The sequence below is a fragment of the Hydractinia symbiolongicarpus genome, chromosome 10 (assembly GCF_029227915.1).
Source record: "Hydractinia symbiolongicarpus strain clone_291-10 chromosome 10, HSymV2.1, whole genome shotgun sequence".
NCBI lineage: Eukaryota > Metazoa > Cnidaria > Hydrozoa > Anthoathecata > Hydractiniidae > Hydractinia > Hydractinia symbiolongicarpus.
The window spans coordinates 12,798,152-12,819,298 of NC_079884.1; the positions used below are offsets into that span (position 1 = coordinate 12,798,152).

At 34.8% G+C, this 21,147-nt stretch overlaps 2 protein-coding genes across 4 annotated transcripts in view; one reads left to right on the top strand and one right to left on the bottom strand.

Moving 5' to 3' along the window:
* Window positions 1-21,147, top strand: part of LOC130612663 (cytosolic non-specific dipeptidase-like) — a 72,289-nt gene that overhangs the window by 25,279 nt on the left and 25,863 nt on the right. The window lies entirely within an intron of this gene.
* On the bottom strand, window positions 5,607-18,297 carry LOC130612669 (argininosuccinate synthase-like). Of its 3 annotated transcripts, none has more exons than XM_057434022.1 (20): window positions 18,158-18,297; window positions 12,721-12,828; window positions 11,901-11,969; window positions 11,550-11,649; window positions 11,107-11,195; window positions 10,356-10,412; window positions 10,195-10,269; window positions 9,943-10,013; window positions 9,829-9,859; window positions 8,947-9,006; window positions 8,829-8,859; window positions 8,409-8,493; window positions 7,793-7,857; window positions 7,315-7,388; window positions 7,183-7,240; window positions 7,046-7,079; window positions 6,712-6,778; window positions 6,241-6,296; window positions 6,073-6,138; window positions 5,607-5,926 (listed from the first exon to the last, which is right to left on the bottom strand). In XM_057434022.1, exons 2-20 carry the CDS (start codon window positions 12,826-12,828, stop codon window positions 5,881-5,883), a joined length of 1,242 nt encoding a protein of 413 aa, XP_057290005.1. In that variant the 5' UTR covers window positions 18,158-18,297; the 3' UTR covers window positions 5,607-5,880. The 3 variants fall into 3 exon arrangements, with proteins under 3 accessions (XP_057290005.1, XP_057290006.1, XP_057290004.1); XM_057434023.1 differs by lacking the exon at window positions 18,158-18,297 and adding an exon at window positions 14,743-14,765; XM_057434021.1 differs by lacking the exon at window positions 18,158-18,297 and adding an exon at window positions 13,360-13,479.

Here is a 21,147-nt window from a genome sequence, read left to right on the forward strand (position 1 = left end):
GTATATATTCTTCTTTGTTTTAAAACAAAGGTGAAGCAACTGTATATCAGTGATATCGAAAAGCCCACAGGACACTCATATAGCTCTGAATTCCATCAGTATCAGACCTGCATGGCTGAACCTGTATAGCAACAACGACTTTATTTTTCGCAAGGTTGGGCCTGATGAGGGGGTCACCCGGATCAAGATTATGAACGGTCTGTACAGAATAGAGGATATCGCGAGTATCGTCAATAGCCAAGCAGAAGATAAAATTAAGCTGTTTGTCCTGAGAAATGTACTCTGTAGGATCCGTGTCGGTGACGGGTATACAGTGGTGATTAACAGACCCCTGTAGGAGCTGTTGGGCCTACCCTACAATCCCTCAAAAAAGTATTATACGAAGGGCGACTACGATGCCTATTACAGGACCGATGTGTATCAAAGATTAAGACTCGTTTGTCCGCAGTTGGATGAAGACGACTGCCTACTGGATGGTAAAAAGTCTAAAATTCTGGCCTTGCTCCCCACCAAGAATTAGACACCTGGGTAGACATGTTAACTTGGACTTTTGACACTCCTGTTTTCCTTCCATTGAAAGGCTCAACGGACCGTCTAGAGTTCATGCTAACAGGCGTCTATCACCACGAAAAGAACGTTTCGTTCACCGGCATCACGATGCATTTGCTAATAGAATAAAGATGAGCGATATCAGCAAACTGCATCTGAGTTTGCCGAGTGCACCTGCGCAATGCGCTGATATGCAGGATGAAGGGCAGGTCTTTAGGTTAAAAAAGATTGAAGAAATAGAGGTATATCTACGAGATGAAATCAAAGAGCGGAACAGGCTTGCTAAAAATGCAAAATGCCTGGGTACGCTTCTGTGACCACGGACTGCTTGGCGTGAGCGTGATTACGTCGGGGCTTGGGATAGGAGCTATGGTCTCGGGCTTGGGGGTCCCCTTAGCCTGTGCCATGGGGGGGACTCGCGATTGTAGCCGGAATAGGTCAAGCGGGTCTCCGGAACGATTCAAAATGGCTCCGTGTTAAATCCAAGAAACATGAAAGTATCAGGCTACTTGCCGAACGTAAACTGAACTCTATCGTCGACCTGATCATCAAGGCAATGGAAAACAACGTAATCTGTGACCACGAGTATAGCCTGATTAGCCGTGAAAGGGAAGGGTATATGCTGCTAAAAGAACAGATGCGGCAGCGGTTTAATAGGATCGTGAATAGCATCAACGAACAAGAGGGTGCCCAGCTGGTTGCCAAGGATCGGCAAGAAGGGAGGCAAGACGTTTTAAAAAAACTTCAATCTGTGCAGTATGTGGCCCGTACCTAGAGTCACCACCTGAGTATAAGCCTTAATTTTATATATATATATTATAGGCCATACAAGACCTATAAAATATATGGTTTTAATCCTCACTCAGCAACCATTCTTTTTTGAAGTCTTTGTACCGACATTCTGTGATATGTACCTGGGAGTAGTAGTCTTTACCTTGTGTATACACCAATAAAATAGCTAGGATGGCACTGGCTTAGCAGGGTTCATCATAGGGTACTGGCATACCATAGAATTTGGTCGTGATTGCATTCTTGTAGTATCTGAGTTTAGCGTTCACATAACGGTCCTTTTTTACAGGCTCTGTCGTCAATTGCTCATAAATCAACTCTTTAATCTTGGACTAGATTTGGCGATACTTCTCAACCCAATCAGGGTACTCCTCAAAATCAAGACTCATTGCTGGTACTGCATTGGCGTTTTACCGGGTGACCCCATGCGGGGACTAGGTTTTTGGTGTTTTTACCCCGAGGGCTACCACAAGGTCCCGTGTATGGTATCCTACTATATACCGTTGATCCTTACCCCCATTGGCAGGAATGGGATCCGACACTGTTAGATAGTCCACATTGATATCATTGATATCTGTAAAGGTAGCAGCAAATGAGTAGAATAGTTTGGGCTTGATAAGCTCATTCTCAAATCGTAGCATCTTCTTTATTGTATATTTCGAACGACCTCAGAGAATTGCATCTCATTGTACACGCGCAACCACCTCTGCTATATGTGATATATTTATGGTAGCAGTACCAGCTCAACATTTTACCCTTTACCACGAACCTCCGACCACAGGTGCATCTATCATACTCGTCAAGTACCCCTTCACAGTCGTTACAATGCTCCATTTATATTATGATTCTAAGGCATTAAGGTGATCCCATAGGTCTTGAACCCTCTGCTTATTATACTTCTCCCTCTCTGATTCTTGTACCATGGCCAACGCCATTAGCGGCAGGGAGATACCAATACCGGCTATAAATGTCATGACTACTACAGTTCCAAAGCTATTGAATTTTGATTGACAGTTAATACACATTTTATTAGTAGTATTATCTTACGATCTTGTTGTAAGTTAACGTTTCAAACCAACCCTAAAAGTTCCTTTTGTGTAAAGTCGCCCCAAATCTGACGAGGCGCCTCCGGTCTGGGGATTCTTTTCAACAGCATTGTTGCATATGTTCTGCGTCTTACGCCGGTCCGGGACATCCCTTAGTGGTAGGGGGATGTTTTTTCAACAGCCTTCTTACACATGTCTTGTGTCTTGAACCAATCTGGTACATATTTGAGCGCGCCGAGATTCCTTTCAACAGCCTTGTTGCACATGTCTTGTGTTTTGAACCTGTCGAGGACATATTTGAGCACCTACTCGTACTTTTCAGCGGCCTTGTTGCACATGCCCTGCGTCCTTGATTGGTCCGGCACGCGCCCGAGCGCATGAGATTCTTTTCAACAGCCTCATTACACATGCCTCGGCTCGACGACCTTTTTTGGACATACTTGAAAAGGTAGGGATACTTTTCAACGGCCTTGTTGCACATGTCCTGCGTTTTGAACCTATCCAGGACATATTTGAGTAGATGGGGCTGCTCCCCAACCGCCCGGTTGCACATGTCTTGCGTCTTGGCATGGTCCGGAATACTGTGAAACCAACTCATCTTTATTATATCTACAGAGTATCCACTTTATTATATATACAGAGTAAGTTTAGTCTTTACTGTGCATGCGTTGATTTTTGATGATTATTAGTATCACTAGGGAATTCCCCCTTTCTACTTATTTTTGTATGATAGGGACTTACCCTTGATATGCATGACTAAGCACCGCATGATGGGGATGTTTCATGCATATCAATAGATTTTTGTGGAATGAGGCGTGGCGATAAGTTGTGACGTCGCAAGCAAAATTGTGTATAATATTTTTTATGAGAGTTTGACCGTGACTTTTGAAAAAGTGTGGTTATATTCCATCCCTACACTAGCTACATTCAGCATTCAATGAACATTTAACATTCCAAGAAGTTCCCGATTAATTTTCGGTTTACAAAACACGAGTTACGAGTTGCAATCTAAAGCTACGGGGACACGGCAACAATTTTCATGCGATTGCAGCAAAAAAATTGTTTTGTTGCAATCGCATGAAAATGTTTCACTGTGTCCCCACATCAAATATCCTTATTCTGAAACATTTTTCGCTCAAAATTTTTGTTGCTGCAACAAAAAAAAAATTCAAATCAATTTGAATTTTTGTGAATGTTTGAAGCATTTGCAACATGAAAATTTTGTTGCTGCAACAAAATTTTCATGTTGCAAATGAGGATCAGGAAATTTGTCGTGTCCGCGCTCTTTGAGGAGAATTTTTGCAACATTTTTTACTTTAACCAATCAAGTTCGTTCAAAAACAAATCAAAACAAGAAGAAGAAAAAATGAACTTATTAAATTTTATACCGAAAACAAATCGTTGTAACCATGGCCTTGAATAAATAGATCGTTTGGATTGTTTTTTCTTTGTTTCTTCATCATCAAGAAGAAGTGCAATAGAAGCGATTATTATACTTCGATCAACTGCGACGGCCATCATTAATCACTGTCACACATGTTTTGGTTTCATTTTTATAAATTTTGTTTCATTTGCTGGAACTCATGCGACACGGAAACAACTTTGGATGCGTTTGCAACAAAGTTTTTTTGTTGCAATCGCATGAAAATTGTTGCCGTGTCCCCGTAGCTTAAGAGTTTCGTATAATAGTTTTTCGAGTTCGGTACATAAAATCCACGAGTTGCTAACACAGTTGCTTTAAGGTGCGAGATTCAAATTTAAAGTGCGAGAAGAACACCAAAAGTGCAAGGTTTTTTTGGTGAAATGTTAAACCCATTTTGAGTGTTTGACAAAAGGGAAAAGAATGAAGGCCATTTTTCTAATTCTTTTTAGTGTACATATAATAAAGCTAACACCACACCTAGATAAAATATTTAAGTTTCTTTCTTAAACTATTTTCCAGGTATTTATGGTAGGTAATATCTGATTTATTTAGAGAAAACATCAACATCAAAAAGAACACAAAACTTTAAATGGCCAACAGTTCAGACAAATATCAGTGTTTAGAAACTTCCACTTCATTACAACTTCTGATTCTTTAAAAAACAAACAAAGATTTTCGCTGAAAAAAAAAATCCAAGATTTTATCGGCTGTACGAAACGCCATTTTGACAAAGGCCATTTTGATTGCGAAAGTGGTCATGTGTGGCCAGGTTTGTAGGCTTATCTTCTGAAAGCTTTATATTTTTGTTATGTTTGTTTTTTTGTGTGTTTTTATTGTTAAGAAAAATATATTGTCACGTTTTTTAGCCACGTAAAGAACTTAAATGCACCAGTTTAAAAATTTTTGGCTAGGAACGAAGATTTTGCTACCTAGCTAGCCATCGAGAGCCATACTTATTACTATTCGGTATGGTATAAGAGCTTTTATCCTACCCAAAATTTATTTTTATGTTGAGACCGTAGCCATTTAGCTAGCTCCTATCTTTGGCTAAAAAGTGAAAGTATAAAAATGCAGTTTGGCTGCAACAACATTCTTAAGCAATAATTCTTATGCTATATGCAGTTAGCTATGTATACATCTTTTATTATTTTCCTAAAAACTTTTTCTGCAAATAAAATGGCTGAGCAATTGTTTTAGCTGGACTGGTCGGTAACGACAGGCTGTTCCCTGTTTTTTTCCTTTAAACTTTAAATCTGCAACTTGCATTTTTTTTACAAAGCAGCTTGTGAAATTTATGTTTTAACTCGTAACTTAATTTAGGAGACAAATCGTAACTTGCAACTCGTGATGTACCATACCACAATTAGTCCAACATTCCAAGAATTCATCCAACATTCAATGAATTGTTTCAACATTCAATGATCGACACTTAACCGCTTCTAATGATACCTGCTCGTTATTAGAGGATATTAGATATATTTCGGTTCAAGCTACACAAATGTATTTTTCCTTGATTGGTAATAGAAAATAAATTTGTCCCATGTTTTTTGTAATAAGAACTTGAAGATGTATGACAAAAGAAAAAATGCAAAGTGTTTACTTGTAAAATCGACTTTGCTTACACACGGCGATGAGAAAGCAGGATGCGAGCCAATCAGGTCAATAACCCCTTTCGGGACGGGATTGTCAAATCCACAATACAACATCATATTCTTCAGGATTCTGGAGGATTTTCTTCATTGAGCATAGGGTGGGGCAATCTTGCAATCTTGGGGAAGATCACTACACAATGCAAAGTCATTGTAAACCTAGTAATGTATTCTTTAGAAAATAATTGTTGTTCTTACCAATGATTCAATAAGTTACAAATCATTTTAACTCGATTCAAAGAGATTTAAACGATTTAAACTGAAGGTACTCAGAAATCTTGCAGACTTTGTCATACCGATCCTAACTAATTGTTTGTTAAAAAATAGCGTTCAAAATATCAAAAATACAGAAAATGAAAACTGAATGTGAGTTGATCCCATCGTCATCTAGTTATACAGGAACTTTATATTAATTCTTTGCTGATTATTCTTTCTTATGTGCTTTTTGCAGTTTAGCGTGTTCTCGTAATCTAAAAAAACAAAATTAACGACATATTTTACGGCAAATAAAAATATAAGTGTGCTTGCCGATCCGTACAGTTTCTTCGGGAAGGCTTTTTTACATTCAAGGCTGTTACCAAAAAAATTTTCAGAAGATTTTCAAAAGTTACTTTACCTTAACGATGATACTTTTATGAAGCCAGCGGAATCTCTTGGGTCGTAACAACCCTTCACATCCATACTAAATAAATAACTAAATAATTACTTTGAAGTAAAGTAAATACAACTCTTCATCTTATGACCATAAGACTTTGACTACACAAAAAGTGAGTAAAGCAGGTACCTAACAAGCTCTTGGTTGTAGAGTGACTTGTTGGAACTTCTTTTGATGACGTAAACCTGCAAAAAAAGATGTTCAATACTTTTATATGCACCCGTTTTAAAAGAGCCCGTTTTAGATCAAAAAATAATTAGCTTTTCAAACTTTGACTTGTAATTGATGGCTAAGGAAAATACCTAGATGGTCCATGTTTGATACCATTGGGTAGTTCAATTTATTCCATAGCCTCTCTTATGGAGCTTTAGAAAAATGTTTCACTGCGACAAACATCAGGAAGTTATTTTGTGATTTCCGTACTTTTTGTGTCGTATTGTCTAGTCAAATTTTAACGTTACAATTTAGATAGATTTTTATGCAAAAGATCAGTACAACTCGGCCTTATTTCTAACCTCTTACTCCAAAAGGAAAAGGATGTTGCAAAGCACATTACTCACATCGCGCCTCACCCATACTTGAATGAAATAATTGACTCACGTGTCCTTTAAATGTGGCTACGGTCACCGTTCCTTCAACGAATTCCTGGCTTGTATCAATGCATTTTCTAAAAATAATATTTTAAGTTCAAGCTACATGTGGGTGATACATGAAGAGCTCTCGTGTTCCATGAATTCAAGAACACGTGAAATGGCATTGGCTAAAAAACAGAAAAGGTTTAAAATACATAAATCAAAATGTGAAAATCGCAAAGTAAATAAATAATTAAAAAAAAAAAATTCTATAGAGTACATTGTTTGAAAAAAGAATCCGGGCTACACCACAGAATTTTGTGAGAAGCGGTGAGGAGCTAATTGGCCTTGGGCAACCATACCTGACAAAATCGCATTCTGGACTGAACCACAAACCTGAAACGTAAAAGTTAGAGAAGTGTTAATTTTATATAAAAATAACCGGGAGAGATAAACCACCTTCAAGCAGAAACAACCAGTTTCAAACACGATTACGTACCATTGTATATCATTTCACTAAATCGCTCTGCAAGGTATGATTTCATTTTTCGCAGTTCCTGAATCGGAATAATACTTAATATGCATAACATAATGAAAATTTGACCAGATGAGAAGATATGTTTTCCACTACCTTATCCATTGTTAGGCCTTCTATATCGAGATGTGCATGACGTAAAATCTCCGCTCCTGGTGTTTCGTAGATACCTAAAAATATGTAGTTTTTTAATTAATTAGAATTTTTTTGTTGTTGCGTATGAGTCAAATGCATGACGGGTTTATTTACTATCTCTATAATAATAGCCGTCGTCTGTCTGTCACGCAAAATGGTAGCTTAGCTGCGCAAGTATCGAGACGCACGCAATGGGGTATAAAAAGGAAGGGCGAGCCCGTGGATTTTTCCACGGGCTAACGACTAGTAATATTGAATAGTGTTTTTAACAGGAGATAGAATATCATCCATAAAAAGTTACTTTACGTTTCAAAGAGCAAAGTTTCCTTCCTCACACATAACAGCTGGCATAAAAGAACAGAATATAATACAAACAAATTCATACTTAGCCTGTAGACAAGGTGGTATGCAAAAATAACAGATAGGAAATTTGACTTACCTCGTGATTTCATACCGATTTGTCGGTTTTCGACAATGTCAATTCTTCCAACACCATGCTTTCCACTAAAAAATATCGTGTTTGTATGAGCTAGGTTAGGTCTGAGGATAAATGTGACATATCAAGGGATTTATCTTTACAGATCGTCCCTCTTAAACTTGTTTTATGTACAAACAGTTTACGGAAGTAAGAGATAAAAACGCTTAACGTGCATGCACTTGCTATATGATACTTAACCCTTTTCAGACCGGGGACGGTGGACATTTTTAATCCTCCTTTTTTAATTTTTCTTTGTAATAACTTCCAAAGCATACCGTTATAAGAGTGAGAATTTAACGAATTTTCATCATTTTAAGTTAGCTACAGGATTCCATGACAGGATTTCCAACTATCCTTCAATGTGCTAAAAACACTTTTGCCAAGTTTTATTACTTCTAATGGAAGAGCTTTTTTAGTCCCCCCCCCCTCTCCGCTTTTTAGAGTCCCCAAAAATAGGGCCAATCCTTAAAATTTCAGTTGATACCTGGACTAAAATAATAAATGTTGCGCGCAAAAATAATACGAGGTCACGTGTGCTAATAGAGCAGAAAATCTGTTAGTTAAAAAAGTAACCAACCCGATTTTATTGAGATATAAAAAAATGTCAAGCGGTTTAGTTAGTGATGTCCCATCGGCAACATTTTTTACACCTATTGGTACACCTAGAAAAAGAAGTACACATTGTCAATAGACTACTTGTTGCCGTACTTTTTATATTCATTATAAACTATACATTCTTCTGATCAGAATGTCAAGTGGTACTACTTTTCATAAACCACTTAATTAGCGGAAACTAATGCTTAACACTGCGCAATATATCCGATTTGAAAAATTTCAGCAGTAAGTTCTATGTTCGGCTGATCGCGTAAAAAGTATGTTTCTTTTAATAACTGCGCTGTGATTGGTTTAGAAGTATCACGTGACATTTTCCGATCAGAGAAATGGAGCATAGAAATATTAAACTTAGTGAATGGAATAAGACCAGCAACATAAATACCTCGTTTGAATTCAATATCCAGGTGGTCTGGCTATAACAGAAAACGCAGGAACTATGTATATAACGCGTGAAGTGATAATAATAACACAAATATACTGTTATGGTTCGTGACAGTTACCTCGTTTGGTGAATTCGCAGGGTTTGTAGTCATTTGGTAGATATCGGCTGGCGCAGGAACCTATTAGTGAAGCATACATTATCTATATATAGATAAGCTGCTTATCACAACGTTTATAATAATGTTGTGCTCTAGGCTTGTGAGCATGCAATTATGATTCAATATGAGAATTGTTGGCCACATCTAATACAGTTTAAACTTTCCTGAAACTCGATCTGTAAAAATATCAGATTTAGTTTCCGAAATGACGTGAAAGGGTAGAAAGTATTTTTCAAACTTCGCTCCTAGGGCGTTTTGCCTTTACAATGAACTTAGGCGACATACTCTGTTAACTCGGATTGTATTTTTTTTATTGTCGAAGTTAGGATGAATTTGTGCCTGAGCAACCTTGATTCCAGGACCTGTTGTCTCCTTTTTTCAATGAGAGCAAAAAGTCCTGGAAACGAGGTTAATACCTCAGAAAACTGTCAAAATCCTCTCTCATTTCTTTTCCTGACTTTTAAATGGGAAAAAACACTGAAAAGATTGTTGATGGGGTTAAAAACTTGATCGCATAACATACCTGATTGATTCTAATACCAAAATAACCTATTATACTGCGGTTCTTACTCGCGTGTTTTTCAAAATTCTCAGAGTCTTAATATAATTCTCAGAGTCTTAATATAAATATCTCGTAGCCATTCTCGACCCCAGAGCTCTTTGAGATAAACTAAGGTTTTAATCTCAAGAAGCTCTGAGGATGAGAATGGTCTGCAGGGCTTCCATTGATTTTTATATTGGGACAGAGCCCTAAAAAGTCCCAGTTACATGGTTGAAGGGTGTTCGCTTACAAATACTTAAAACATAAAATATATATATTTTAATTAATTTAAAAATACTCACACTGGGATCTTCCAGGACACCTGATTCAAAACTAAAATATAGATTTAAGAAATGCATGTCATATGATATGCAATGCCATATTACGATATGAGACGCTATATTGTCAAAAATTACCTGATGTGCATTAAGTTAGCATCCATACTCCATGGACTCTTTGGCGTAACAGGAAGCGGTATATTTTTTAACTAAAAATTGATATTAGTATGAACAAAAATCGTAAATTATCTTAGTAAAACAACCTTCTTTCCAGGCCTTGTCATTGTTTTAATATCAGGAGGACTGGCCATGGTTGTTCAGATTCTTTTCTGATTTCAAAAAGTTAACAAGCGCTGTGGTTGAGGTTTATATGATATTTAAAGGCCACACCTTAGCATATTCAAACAGGGCAGTTCTTCCTTGATACTTTTCGTAAAATTCTGGCATTTTCCATGGTGAAATCACCTAAAACACGCGTAAAATTTGAGTTACTTTAACAAATACTGTTATGCAATGCATAAACTCAACCTCGTGCATTAAAACGTAAATACCTCTACTGCAGGATAAAGCGCATAATACGCCAATTCAAATCTTATCTGATCATTTCCCTAAAAAACATAACACTTAGTGAAGTAGTTAAGAAACAACTTCGTTCCCAGGGCATTTTGCCTTTTTAATTGTTGGCGACTTCGTAGTAACAGCTCAAGGGCCACAAGACCATGGGGACGTGGTTGGTTGAGAAGTATAAGTTTCCAAATGTTATTAAAGCAAGTTTATAAGTATATATAACCTTGTCCCCTCTCTTCACGCATCTCCGATATTAAAGAGCGAAAAACAGTACTGGGGACGAGTTGGAAAGTACACGTGATGAGTTAAGGTAATTCTCCTCCTGTTTAAACATTATTCTATTGCGACCTTCTTCAATCTGTCCACATTGCGCAGTATGTTAACAAGGTAGTGGTGTTATTGACATTGACTTTCTCCCTACAGTTCCAGTCAAAATATATTGGGAGAAGACAGCTAATTTTAAAGTTTGTTACCACAAGTATTGACATAGACCATAGACTATTTCTATATTAGATTCACGCATTTTTCCCTCATATCAAAAAGGCAAAAATCTTTGAGAACGAGAGTGTCCCGACATACGTTGCGTGAGCGTGCTACAAAATGCGACCAGCAAATTTTAAACTCGGTTCATCCGAACTATATGTGCAGAAAGTAGCGGGTGTGCCTTTGTCTCAATGATTCCATCAGGTATTGCAGATTGTTTTATGTAGAAACATTATGAAATGAATATGCTACCTTTCCTGTTGCTCCATGTGATACATAAGTTGCTCCTTCCTGCAAAGCAATTTCAACTTGTCTTCTTGCAATACACGGTCTAGCAACAGCTATGTTAATAAATAAATGAATAAGGAAAAACTATCAAACCAACTTCATATAACTTGTTTTTATGAAAAAATTCTTCACCGTCCAACGACTTTAAGTAAAAGATTCGGGAAAACCACATAACATTTTTACGCTGTAAGACATTTCCAGAAGAAGTAAAATCACTTATATTTTCGATATTTAAAACGAAGTAAATGCAAAGATTTTAAAACGCAGTTAAAAAACAAACTTATTCCATAGATTTTTGCCTTTTTTGATGAATTTGATAGTTGCGAAAATTGGTAAACCTGGTAACGAGGATGTGTTAAACAAGTTTCGCTTACAACAAACGCATCAGAACGCAATAAATAACCAACCTGTGCCCAACATATAGCGATCTTCATAGATTGAATTAGCTTGCACAGTTGGCCAAATAAACTCGGATACAAACTGCTCTTTTACATCTTCAACAAAAATCTACAATATTCAGAAATTATGCACTCACATGTTATTATTTAGGTTATTGTAGAAAAATTTGGAAAACAGTGAAGAGATTTCCGCTAAATGATAAAAGATTTTCCTGACGAATGTTTATCATTTTTGCAAACAAAAAACTTCAGAACTTTTTGTAGGGCTAAAGTTAGAAACGAGATTTCTTGGAAGCTTCAAAAATTAATAAATAAATAACTAAAAGCCGTTCATTTGGCCTTCCGAAATAACTTATCAACCTTTTTTGCCCCTAATTTTAAAGCTTTTTGTTTAGCTGCTTCAAAATCTTCTTCCTGTCCAACGTCTGCCTAAAATCGAAAATAAAAACAAGAGTGAAAATTGGATTCTTTGTGCGAAAGGTATTCCTACTAATTTCAAACGTTTCTACTCAGATTAAAAATTAAATTCGTGTTTTTTTTCAAAGTAATATTAAAAGAAGAACTACAATAAGGGTATTGCATTAAGGGTATAATTATATTACAATAAGAAACAACCTCGGTCCCAAGGTACTTTAGGTTGGGACGCCAAACGTAACAAAAATAAGAGGCCCTGCTAATGGTTTTATTTTATCCTTTAGGTTGTTTTTCCTCCCTTCTGACTGCAACTTTTTTAAAGTGTTAAATATCTCCCTGAAACTATTCACTCCATGTTTCTAAAAAACCTCAGCCCTGGCTTATGACGAGCTAACCGCTTTTAACAGCATGTTTTTCTCAAAACGTAACTACTCTGAAAAATACTGACTGTTATTACTAACCTTTTAAGAGAGGACTGTATTTTATGAACCAAAAATGAAGACTAAATATTTACACGGTCACATGGCCTTACATGTTGGGTCAGCGGTCGGTGTAATCCGCAGAAAACATGTGTCTTAAGAATTTACCTAAAAACTGACTTATGGTATCCTGGAAATTTGCCGGCTGGCGCCAATGATTTAAACTTTCAAAACGTTCAAAAAGGTAATCGTTATTGGTCTGCATGCTCAGTAAGTAATCAATAATACTATACTTATGCTAATACTCACCAAGTTAGTATTAACACTAAATCTCTGATCGTACTCACCAAGTAAGCAATAACATCATATCCCTGATCAATTAGCCATACAAGAATGCAAGATGTATCTAAACCACCACTGTAAGCCAAAACAACTTTTTTGTTAGCGCTAGCCATCTAAATTAGAAAATAAAACTGACATTATTCCGTCATGAAACTTATAAACACACCAAAAGTATTGATTCATAGTGCATAATACAGTCAAACCTGTACATAGCGGAAACCTACGGTTTTTGAAAAAAAATGTCAGCTATGTATAGGTTATTTTACAAGGGTTGAACATTGAATGAAAAAGTGTCCGCTATGACTGTACAGGACTGTACATAGTGTGCTAATAGTAAGTGACGTATTTCCAACAATGCCCGATAAACAGCTTAAAATAAGATAGGGTTATTACTTCCTACACAAAGTCTTTTTCTAATTCTGTTAGAACCGCAGAGGCTGAAAAATAAAAGCAGTAATACTAATGATAATAATGTCAAATGCTTTGGCCATGTTGACATAAAATATAAGCTTCTGGAAATGCAATTCCTATTTTAAAATCGCGCAAGATAGGTAACACTTCGTTTAACACTTTGTTTATTGATTGATTGATTATGCAGCGTACAAGAAGTCTCTATGTGACGCCATATTACCAAGCTAACTTACATTGATCTTGTAAAATTACCAAAACATAAAGAACAGCGATATTCAAGTATGTAATTTTTGCACTGCTGCTTTGAAGTTTTCAGAAAAAAAAAGAAGACGAGTCAGAAGAACATTTATGTTTAATGTTTAAATTGTGAATAAAATGTGATACATCAACCTTGGATGAAAAATTAACAATTTATGAAATGCTTTTTTCATGTATTAAACAAAACTTCTTCACATCGCATGAATATCGTCAAAGACGAGAAAACCACAGAAAATATAAAATTAAATACCTACAGAAAGTCATCTTGAAGAAACATGTTTTATCGGCGTTTGAATTATTATCCTGCGCAAGCAATTATAAAGCTTATATTTCTCCATGGGTTCTATCCGTCAGACAAAAGAAATTGCCTGTCGAATTGGGCATGTGATTTAATTATCAATAATTATGCATTTAAATATGCATTTAATTATGCAATTATTTGCGATAAACTTTGTTTCGGCGCTAAAGCATATATTTTTTGGTGTGCGCTTCACACTAATCTATGGTCACAATATGCTTTAAAGTTAATGTTTTGGTGAGCGTTCAGATGCCTTCTATAGCATCTTCGAGATTCTATCACGAGGAGAGCCTAATGTTTTTTCAATGTTAATATATTATACTAGTCGTCAACCAGAAGAAAAATCCACGGTCGCCCGTCCTTTATATATCGCATTTCGTGCTTCCGTAACACGACTTTTTTTCTCGCGCACAAATAAACAGACAGACGCAATACGGCTTTATCCGAAAGAATAAAAAAATTTTTTTTAAAGCTTCTAAAAGTGCTACACTGAAGGCGAATAAACAAGATACTGATATTGTTTTGTTTGTGTTAAACACGTCACAAAATTTCTACGGATTTTAAAAGCTGTTTTGGACTTTACGGAAGCTGTTTTTGTGAAATCGTGAAATTTATATGACGTCCAAAGAGGTTTTTTCTATGAATTACGTTTCATTTATAAAATTGTAAATAGATGAAATCCGTGATAGCAAAATATTCTTCAGAAAAAATAATTTTTCTTGACTTTTTGTCAGCGAAAACTCTTCAAAAGTTACTTTTCCAAAGCGTAAAATGCTACCTTGAAACTTCAATGAAATCCACGTATGATAACACTTATCTTGTTTAGCCATATTTTTTCGTGTGACGAAAAAACACGCGAAATGAAGAGTAGAAAGGATGTTTCTTATTGTAGCAGTTTATCAGTTCTTAATCTCGTCCTCAGGACTTGTTAGGCTTTTTATATTTAGACGGCCGTCCTGGGGACGAGGTTGATCGTTTCCTACTTTAGGTAGAAATTATTATTGTATATTATTTAAAAAAACACGTAATTGTGTATGTGCGAAGAAAATGTACTTCTTACCCCGTGAAATGTTTTCTTTTGCTTTTCTAAGATTTCTTCCAATTAACAGACACGTGTTTGTTTTTCACTGAGAAAGCAATTAACATCATTAATTATGTAAAGAAAAGCATTAAAGCAGAACTCAACTTCAGGTTCCAGGACTTTATTTTAGTTTTTATGCAAAATATTGCGAGATGAGAAATAAGCATGGAAACGAAATTGAGGATTAACATAATTAGCTTCAATATAGTAGCAAAAAATGTGCTTAATGTTCAACCTCATTCTCAGGACTGGATATAAAAAAAACTTAACGATCCCTGCGAACGGGTTTGCTTAATGTTTTGTCCCATTAGAAAAAATAAGATAATGCAGAAAGAATAGGTTATGTTAAGACCTGCACTGGTGGTCTTTTAGGCCTTATTAGCCTATTCATCATATATGCCATTAATATGATTAAAGGTTAGGTCGATTATATATACCGAGCCAAACTGGACTCGATACAGCTCATAAAAACATTAACTAGCAATGCCGAACAGATTTGTATTTGTAGTTCATGACAAAGGGTATAAAAAGAAGGTTGTATTCTATCTACTTCGCAAATTAAGAAAATTTTAATCCATTTAGTTTTGAATGCCACTGGAACCAAATCATGTACATCCATGATTAGAATCGATGACTTTTAAAAAGGACATCGGTTATGCGAAAGAACAGATTGGAAAGTCGTTTCCACTTCACTTTACTGCCCACATGTTTTTCTTTGTACGTTTGTAAAAACAAAACAAAACATAATTCTAAAACAATGCTATTGTAACGCGACCGTTTTTTTTATCTAAGACACGTTTTTAAACACGTTGATAAAAGAGAAGAGCTGTAACTTATCGTAAAGATATATGTCTGACCTACTAAAACTAAACAATTAAAAAAAGAGTAAAATGTTTTTCCCGCGCAAATTTTGCGCATGCGCAACTACAGTACAATGATAGTCAATCTTTTTCCCAGGGCCTGTTGTCTGTTTTTGCACCAGTTCATTGTGACAAAACCTTTAGCGCCGAAAAGAGACGAAAAGCCTCGCGAAAGTGGTTCTATGGTGCTGGAAGGACAAAAATGCTCCAAATTCAAGGTTGTTGACGGCAATGAAATAATACATGGTTGTTATTTCTCAATCTTGTCCCCAAGACATCTCAAATTTTATATTTAGAAAAGGAAACCTGAAGTGCCGTCCCGAATTTAATAATTCTAAACAGCTCCGGGCCGAGGTTGCTAATTGATGTTTAAATAGTCTATATATCCGCTGCTAACACATTGCCTGAAAATCCGGAACAGAAAACCGCAAAAGTGCCCACTTCACCACGTGCAAAAATATTTTAACAAAGCACGCAGGTAAATTATTTAATGCAGCGTCGTCGCACATATAGTGATTGAAATAATTAAATCACGAATTTTTTCCTCTGTTTTTTTTTCTGAGGATATGTTGTGGGGAAAAATGTTTTTTCTGACTTAGTAACATCTGAATCATTAAGTTCTAAACATTTTAAATTATAAATAATAAAATTCTAGCCAGACTGGTTGTTATTCATATTTCTCTATTCGAAATAATACACCTATTATTTTTAATCTGAAATCCCAGCCTGATATTCTTATAAAACATATTGTTATAAAGAAAAAGACGTGCACGTGATCACTTATGTTTATTACCACTTGATGACAAATGGAAGTTTGCCTTGGGGTTACTGAGTTCGCTTTCTAATCACAAGGTCCGTGGTTCGGTCCACAACTTTTAGCAAGTATCTTTACCACAGCTACGATTCAACCGATGCTATGTGCGAGAAATTTGGGTAGGCATTGCTGGCGTATGCTAATATATATATTCAAAATTTAGAACCAGAAACAGTGTTCCCAACATCTTCTTAAGTAACTAGAATATGAAACAAGTCTGTTCTCTTTATGAAATTTTTCGCCGGTCTACCCCATAGAATGGCGGGTAAAACATACAAAAAAAATTTCGACACGTGACTTAAAAGAACTAATGAAAATAAACCGTAACATTTAAATCAATAAAATCGTCTTTCCACATCATTGTATCGTTTTGTTGTCAGTCACGTACATGACTAACATCGCTATATAAATGCTTATATACAGGGTGGGCACAGATTTAAAGAGAGTTTAAGTGGTTTTGGGCATTTTCGTTTTCAGAGCTCTTTTGATATGAACATTAAAAGTAGCAACTACTTCCGAGGTGGTTTATCCCAAAGAGTTCTGGGTTTTAGTTCAATAATTTAAGAGAAAACAGTACAAAAACATATAAAAGTTATTCAATATTTTAAAACGACAAAGTCTTGGCCCAAACAATGCGAGGTTATTAATAATCAAGCCTTTCTTAACATATTTCGGTTAATCTTTTTTAAAAGCGTGATAATATGGAGAAATAAAATATTTATTATGTAAAATAATAATAAATAAAATATTTTTCGTTCGAAAATTAAGGTTATTCAGGAAATTTTAGGTGTGGCAGCCCTACAACCTCGTCCCCAGAGCTCCTACGCCTATGATATACAGAGCTCGTTAGAATATCATACGCATAAAAGAACCCCTGGAGTCGAGGTTGGCAGCCCCGTTAAAAATATTTTTTTGTAAACATTTGTAATTGTTAGAGGTTAATGTACTCATTATTGTTATCCGCAAGAATAAAATCTGTTTTTTTTTCAGATAATTCTGAACGCGAAAGTGCCACAAGGAAGTTACAAAAGTTGCATAAAAAATTCCACTATTGTTTTGTTTGTTTTAAACACGTGACAGAGATTCTTCGAATTTTAAAAGCTGTTTTGGACTTCACGGAAGATGTTTTTATGAAATTGTTAAATTTATATGGCGTCCAAAGCGGGTTTTTAGTGAATTACTTTTGATTTTCAAAATTGTGAATAACAAGAAGTATATTCTCAAGGCAAAATAGATTTCCATGCTTGCTTCGATACAACGTTCTTTTCGCTAAAAGAGGTCACAATTTTGGTCACTTTTTACCGATAAAATTGCTTAACCTACTTTCCATAGCTCTTTTACGCTTATGCTATTCTGACGGAACGGTTCCGTAATAGGAGCCGTCCGCGTCAGAATATAAAAAGCGTAGAAAATTACCAACATTTACTCACTTTTTTTGCCGAAAAATAATGGAAAATAATATTTTTTCGTAGAAAGCATTATTTGAAATTGAATTAGAAATTCAGAAAAAATTTATTTTAGATAACAGTTTAAACTAAAGGTGTTAGCTAATATCCTACTGTTGTTTCCTGTTGTTTTTTTTTCCGAAACATTTTAGTATTTAATGGACTAAAAGGCAAGAGCGGAAATCGGACAACTGAGTCAGCAAAAAAAAAAAGTCGGTTAAAAATGGTTGGTGAATAAAACAAATTTTTACCGATTTAAAAAATATACTTCTTACCCCGTGAAATGTTTTCTTTTTATTATCCAAGATTTCTTCCAAATTACCAGAAGCGTGTTTGTATTAAACTGAGGAAACACTTAACATCATCAATGCTTTAAGGAAAAACTCATTAAAAACAGTACTCAACTTTAGTTTCCGGGACATTGTATCATTTTTTATGGAAAATATTGCAAAATAAGAAAAAAAGGCATGGGGATGAAATTTGGGATTAACATAATTAGTTTCGATATAGTAACAAAAAAAAATGTGCTTAATGTTCAACCTCATCCCTAGGGCTTGTTAAGCTTTTTATATTTGGACGGAATATAACGCCTTGTTTATAAAGCCGGGTTTACACCTTGTAGCAATTCCGTCATAAAAGTTTCACCATTTTTCAGGGTTTTTTGCCCCTTAATTCCTTAGTTCGGGGCGGCCATTAATGATCGGCCTATCAATTTAATCACAAAAACGCAAAATAACTTAAAAACGAGGTTAAAAAAATATAATTTTTTTGACCCAGCATATAAAGTTTTGATCCGTTTATTCTAAGTGTACACTAACTCTTAATAAGGTTTTCGACTTAACATAACCTTGATAACAGGACCTGTTGTATAGTTTTGTATATCTGACGGCGACACGAAATAAGCGCAGCGCCCGTAAGAGACAAAAAGCCCTGGGAACGAGGTTGAACTTTACAGATACTGTTTTTTAAGAAGCTTTGGATTTGACGTCCAAGTTTTTAAAAAGTCACATAGTAGAAAAATACCAAGCTTAGTGAACAACCTCGTCGCAAGTCTTTATTACCGGGTCTTTATTACCGTTTCGGTACCTTTTTGTACCGAAACGGTAATAAAGACCCGGAGACGATGTTACATGGTAAACTATTGGCCAACATTTTGTAATCAAATTGTCAACATGATACGATCCATAATTTTGTTTGTTTCTCAGAATAAATACTTTAGGTGGTCACAGAGATTCTACGAACTTTATAAGCTGTTTTGGACTTCACAGAAACCGTTTTATGAATCCGTGAATTTTTTTGACGTCAAAAATGGTTTGCATAAATGAATTTTGAATTCGAAAATTAAGCAAAATAAAAAGTTGAAAAAATAAATTTTAGAAGGACAGTATTAGCAAAAGGAAAACATTCTCAACAAAAAAAAAATTCTTGCTTCTTGAATAATATAGATATTATCATGTCATGAACAAGCGAGTTTATTTTAGGCTACGTTTCGACAGCTAAAGCTGTCATCAGGAGATAATTAGAGGACTGAAATCAACCAATCAGATAGCAGCAATTAAAGTAATTATAAACTAATTAACTGTTTTACAATCTTATTATAATCTTTCCCTTACGTTTGTATCGAATTATTTTGCACTTTTTTCAAATATTTGCTTTCGGATAGCAATATTTGTGGAAGTTGTATTCTGCCTATATCATTTATGTTTTTTTCACTATCCTTACTGTCCAACCGGACTGTTGGTCTGTGATATTTTTATTTTCGCACTCAAAAATATAATCGTTTTTCCAGCTGTGGTACGCATTGTCTGTATCCGCGTTTTGGCGGTCACCTTACAAGCAAGATTTAGAGATGGCGGGCGAAAAAGACACAACGTTAAAGAAACTATTTTGTCGATAAAAGAAAAATTGTCAGAATAAAGTCTATTAATCTGGCTTAGCTTGATTGTTCAATATTGGCGAAAGACTTTTTATTTAGAAAATTAGAATTCATGAGCTCTAGCTAGTTAGCTGGGCTGTGTACTATATAATGTAGCTGCCCAGCTAGCTAACGTGACATCCTGAGACAGCTTTACTCCGACCACGTATTTATAAAGGACATATTATTATTAAATTGCTGTTATTTTCCAGGTGGGTGATTTTGTAAAGAACACGTTAGAAATTGTAGGAAAAGATCGGGATACTCTAGTTGCACACGAATTTTTCTAATAGAATGACAGGATGTAGTGCTAAATTTATGGAGTATTCTCGGATCCGGGTTAACATGCTTGACACTTTCTGATCATTTTCAACCAAAATGACCAAAATTTAAATTATATATATATTTAAATATATATATATATATATATATATATATATATATATATATATATATATATATATATATATATATATATATATATATATATATATATATATATATATATATATATATATATATATATATATATATATATATATATATATATATATATATATATATATATATATATATATATATATATATATATATATATATATATATATATATATATATATATATATATATATATATATATATATATATATATATTTAAATATATATATAATTTAAATTTTGGTCATTTTGGTTGAAAATGATCAGAAAGTGTCAAGCATGTTAACCCGGATCCGAGAATACTCCATAATTTAAATTTTAAAATTTTAAATTTTTTAAATTTTTTTAAATTTTTTAAATTTTTTAAAATATATATATATATATATATATATATATATATATATATATATATATATATATATATATATATATATATATATATATATATATATATATATATATATATATATATATATATATATATATATATATATAGGAAGCAAACACCATCTGGGAGAAAATATTAGCCTGACTAGACTTAAAGTTATCCATGCTTCTTATGACTTTTTTTCTGTTCAACTACAAGTTAAATTTCTCTGATTAGAGTAAAAAGGCGGGAACAAATCTATCAAACTGTCTGTCAAATTGTCCGTCATACTCCATCAAACTGTCCGTCATACTCCATCAAACTGTCCGTCACACTCCATTAAATTGTCTGTCAAATTGCCTCTCAAACACCAACACATTGTCTGTCACACTGTCCGTCAAACTGTCTGTCAAGCATCATCAAACTGTCCGTCTAACCCCATTAAATTATTCGAATGTTTAGTGACATGTGTTTGTCAAGCCTATCCTCTGGGTCTAAAGGCCGATACACACAAAAGAATATTCACATTTTAAATGTTCTTTTAA

Coding starts and splice junctions, on each gene's coding strand:
- LOC130612669 (XM_057434022.1), bottom strand. CDS start 12,828: ATGGCTAGCGCTAACAAAAAAGTTGTTTTGGCTTACAGTGGTGGTTTA. Junction 7,858..8,408: donor TTATATCTCAATAAAATCGG/GTTGGTTACTTT, acceptor GATATTTTTTAG/TGGAAAGCATGGTGTTGGAA. Junction 6,779..7,045: donor CCAGAATGCGATTTTGTCAG/GTATGGTTGCCC, acceptor TATTATTTTTAG/AAAATGCATTGATACAAGCC.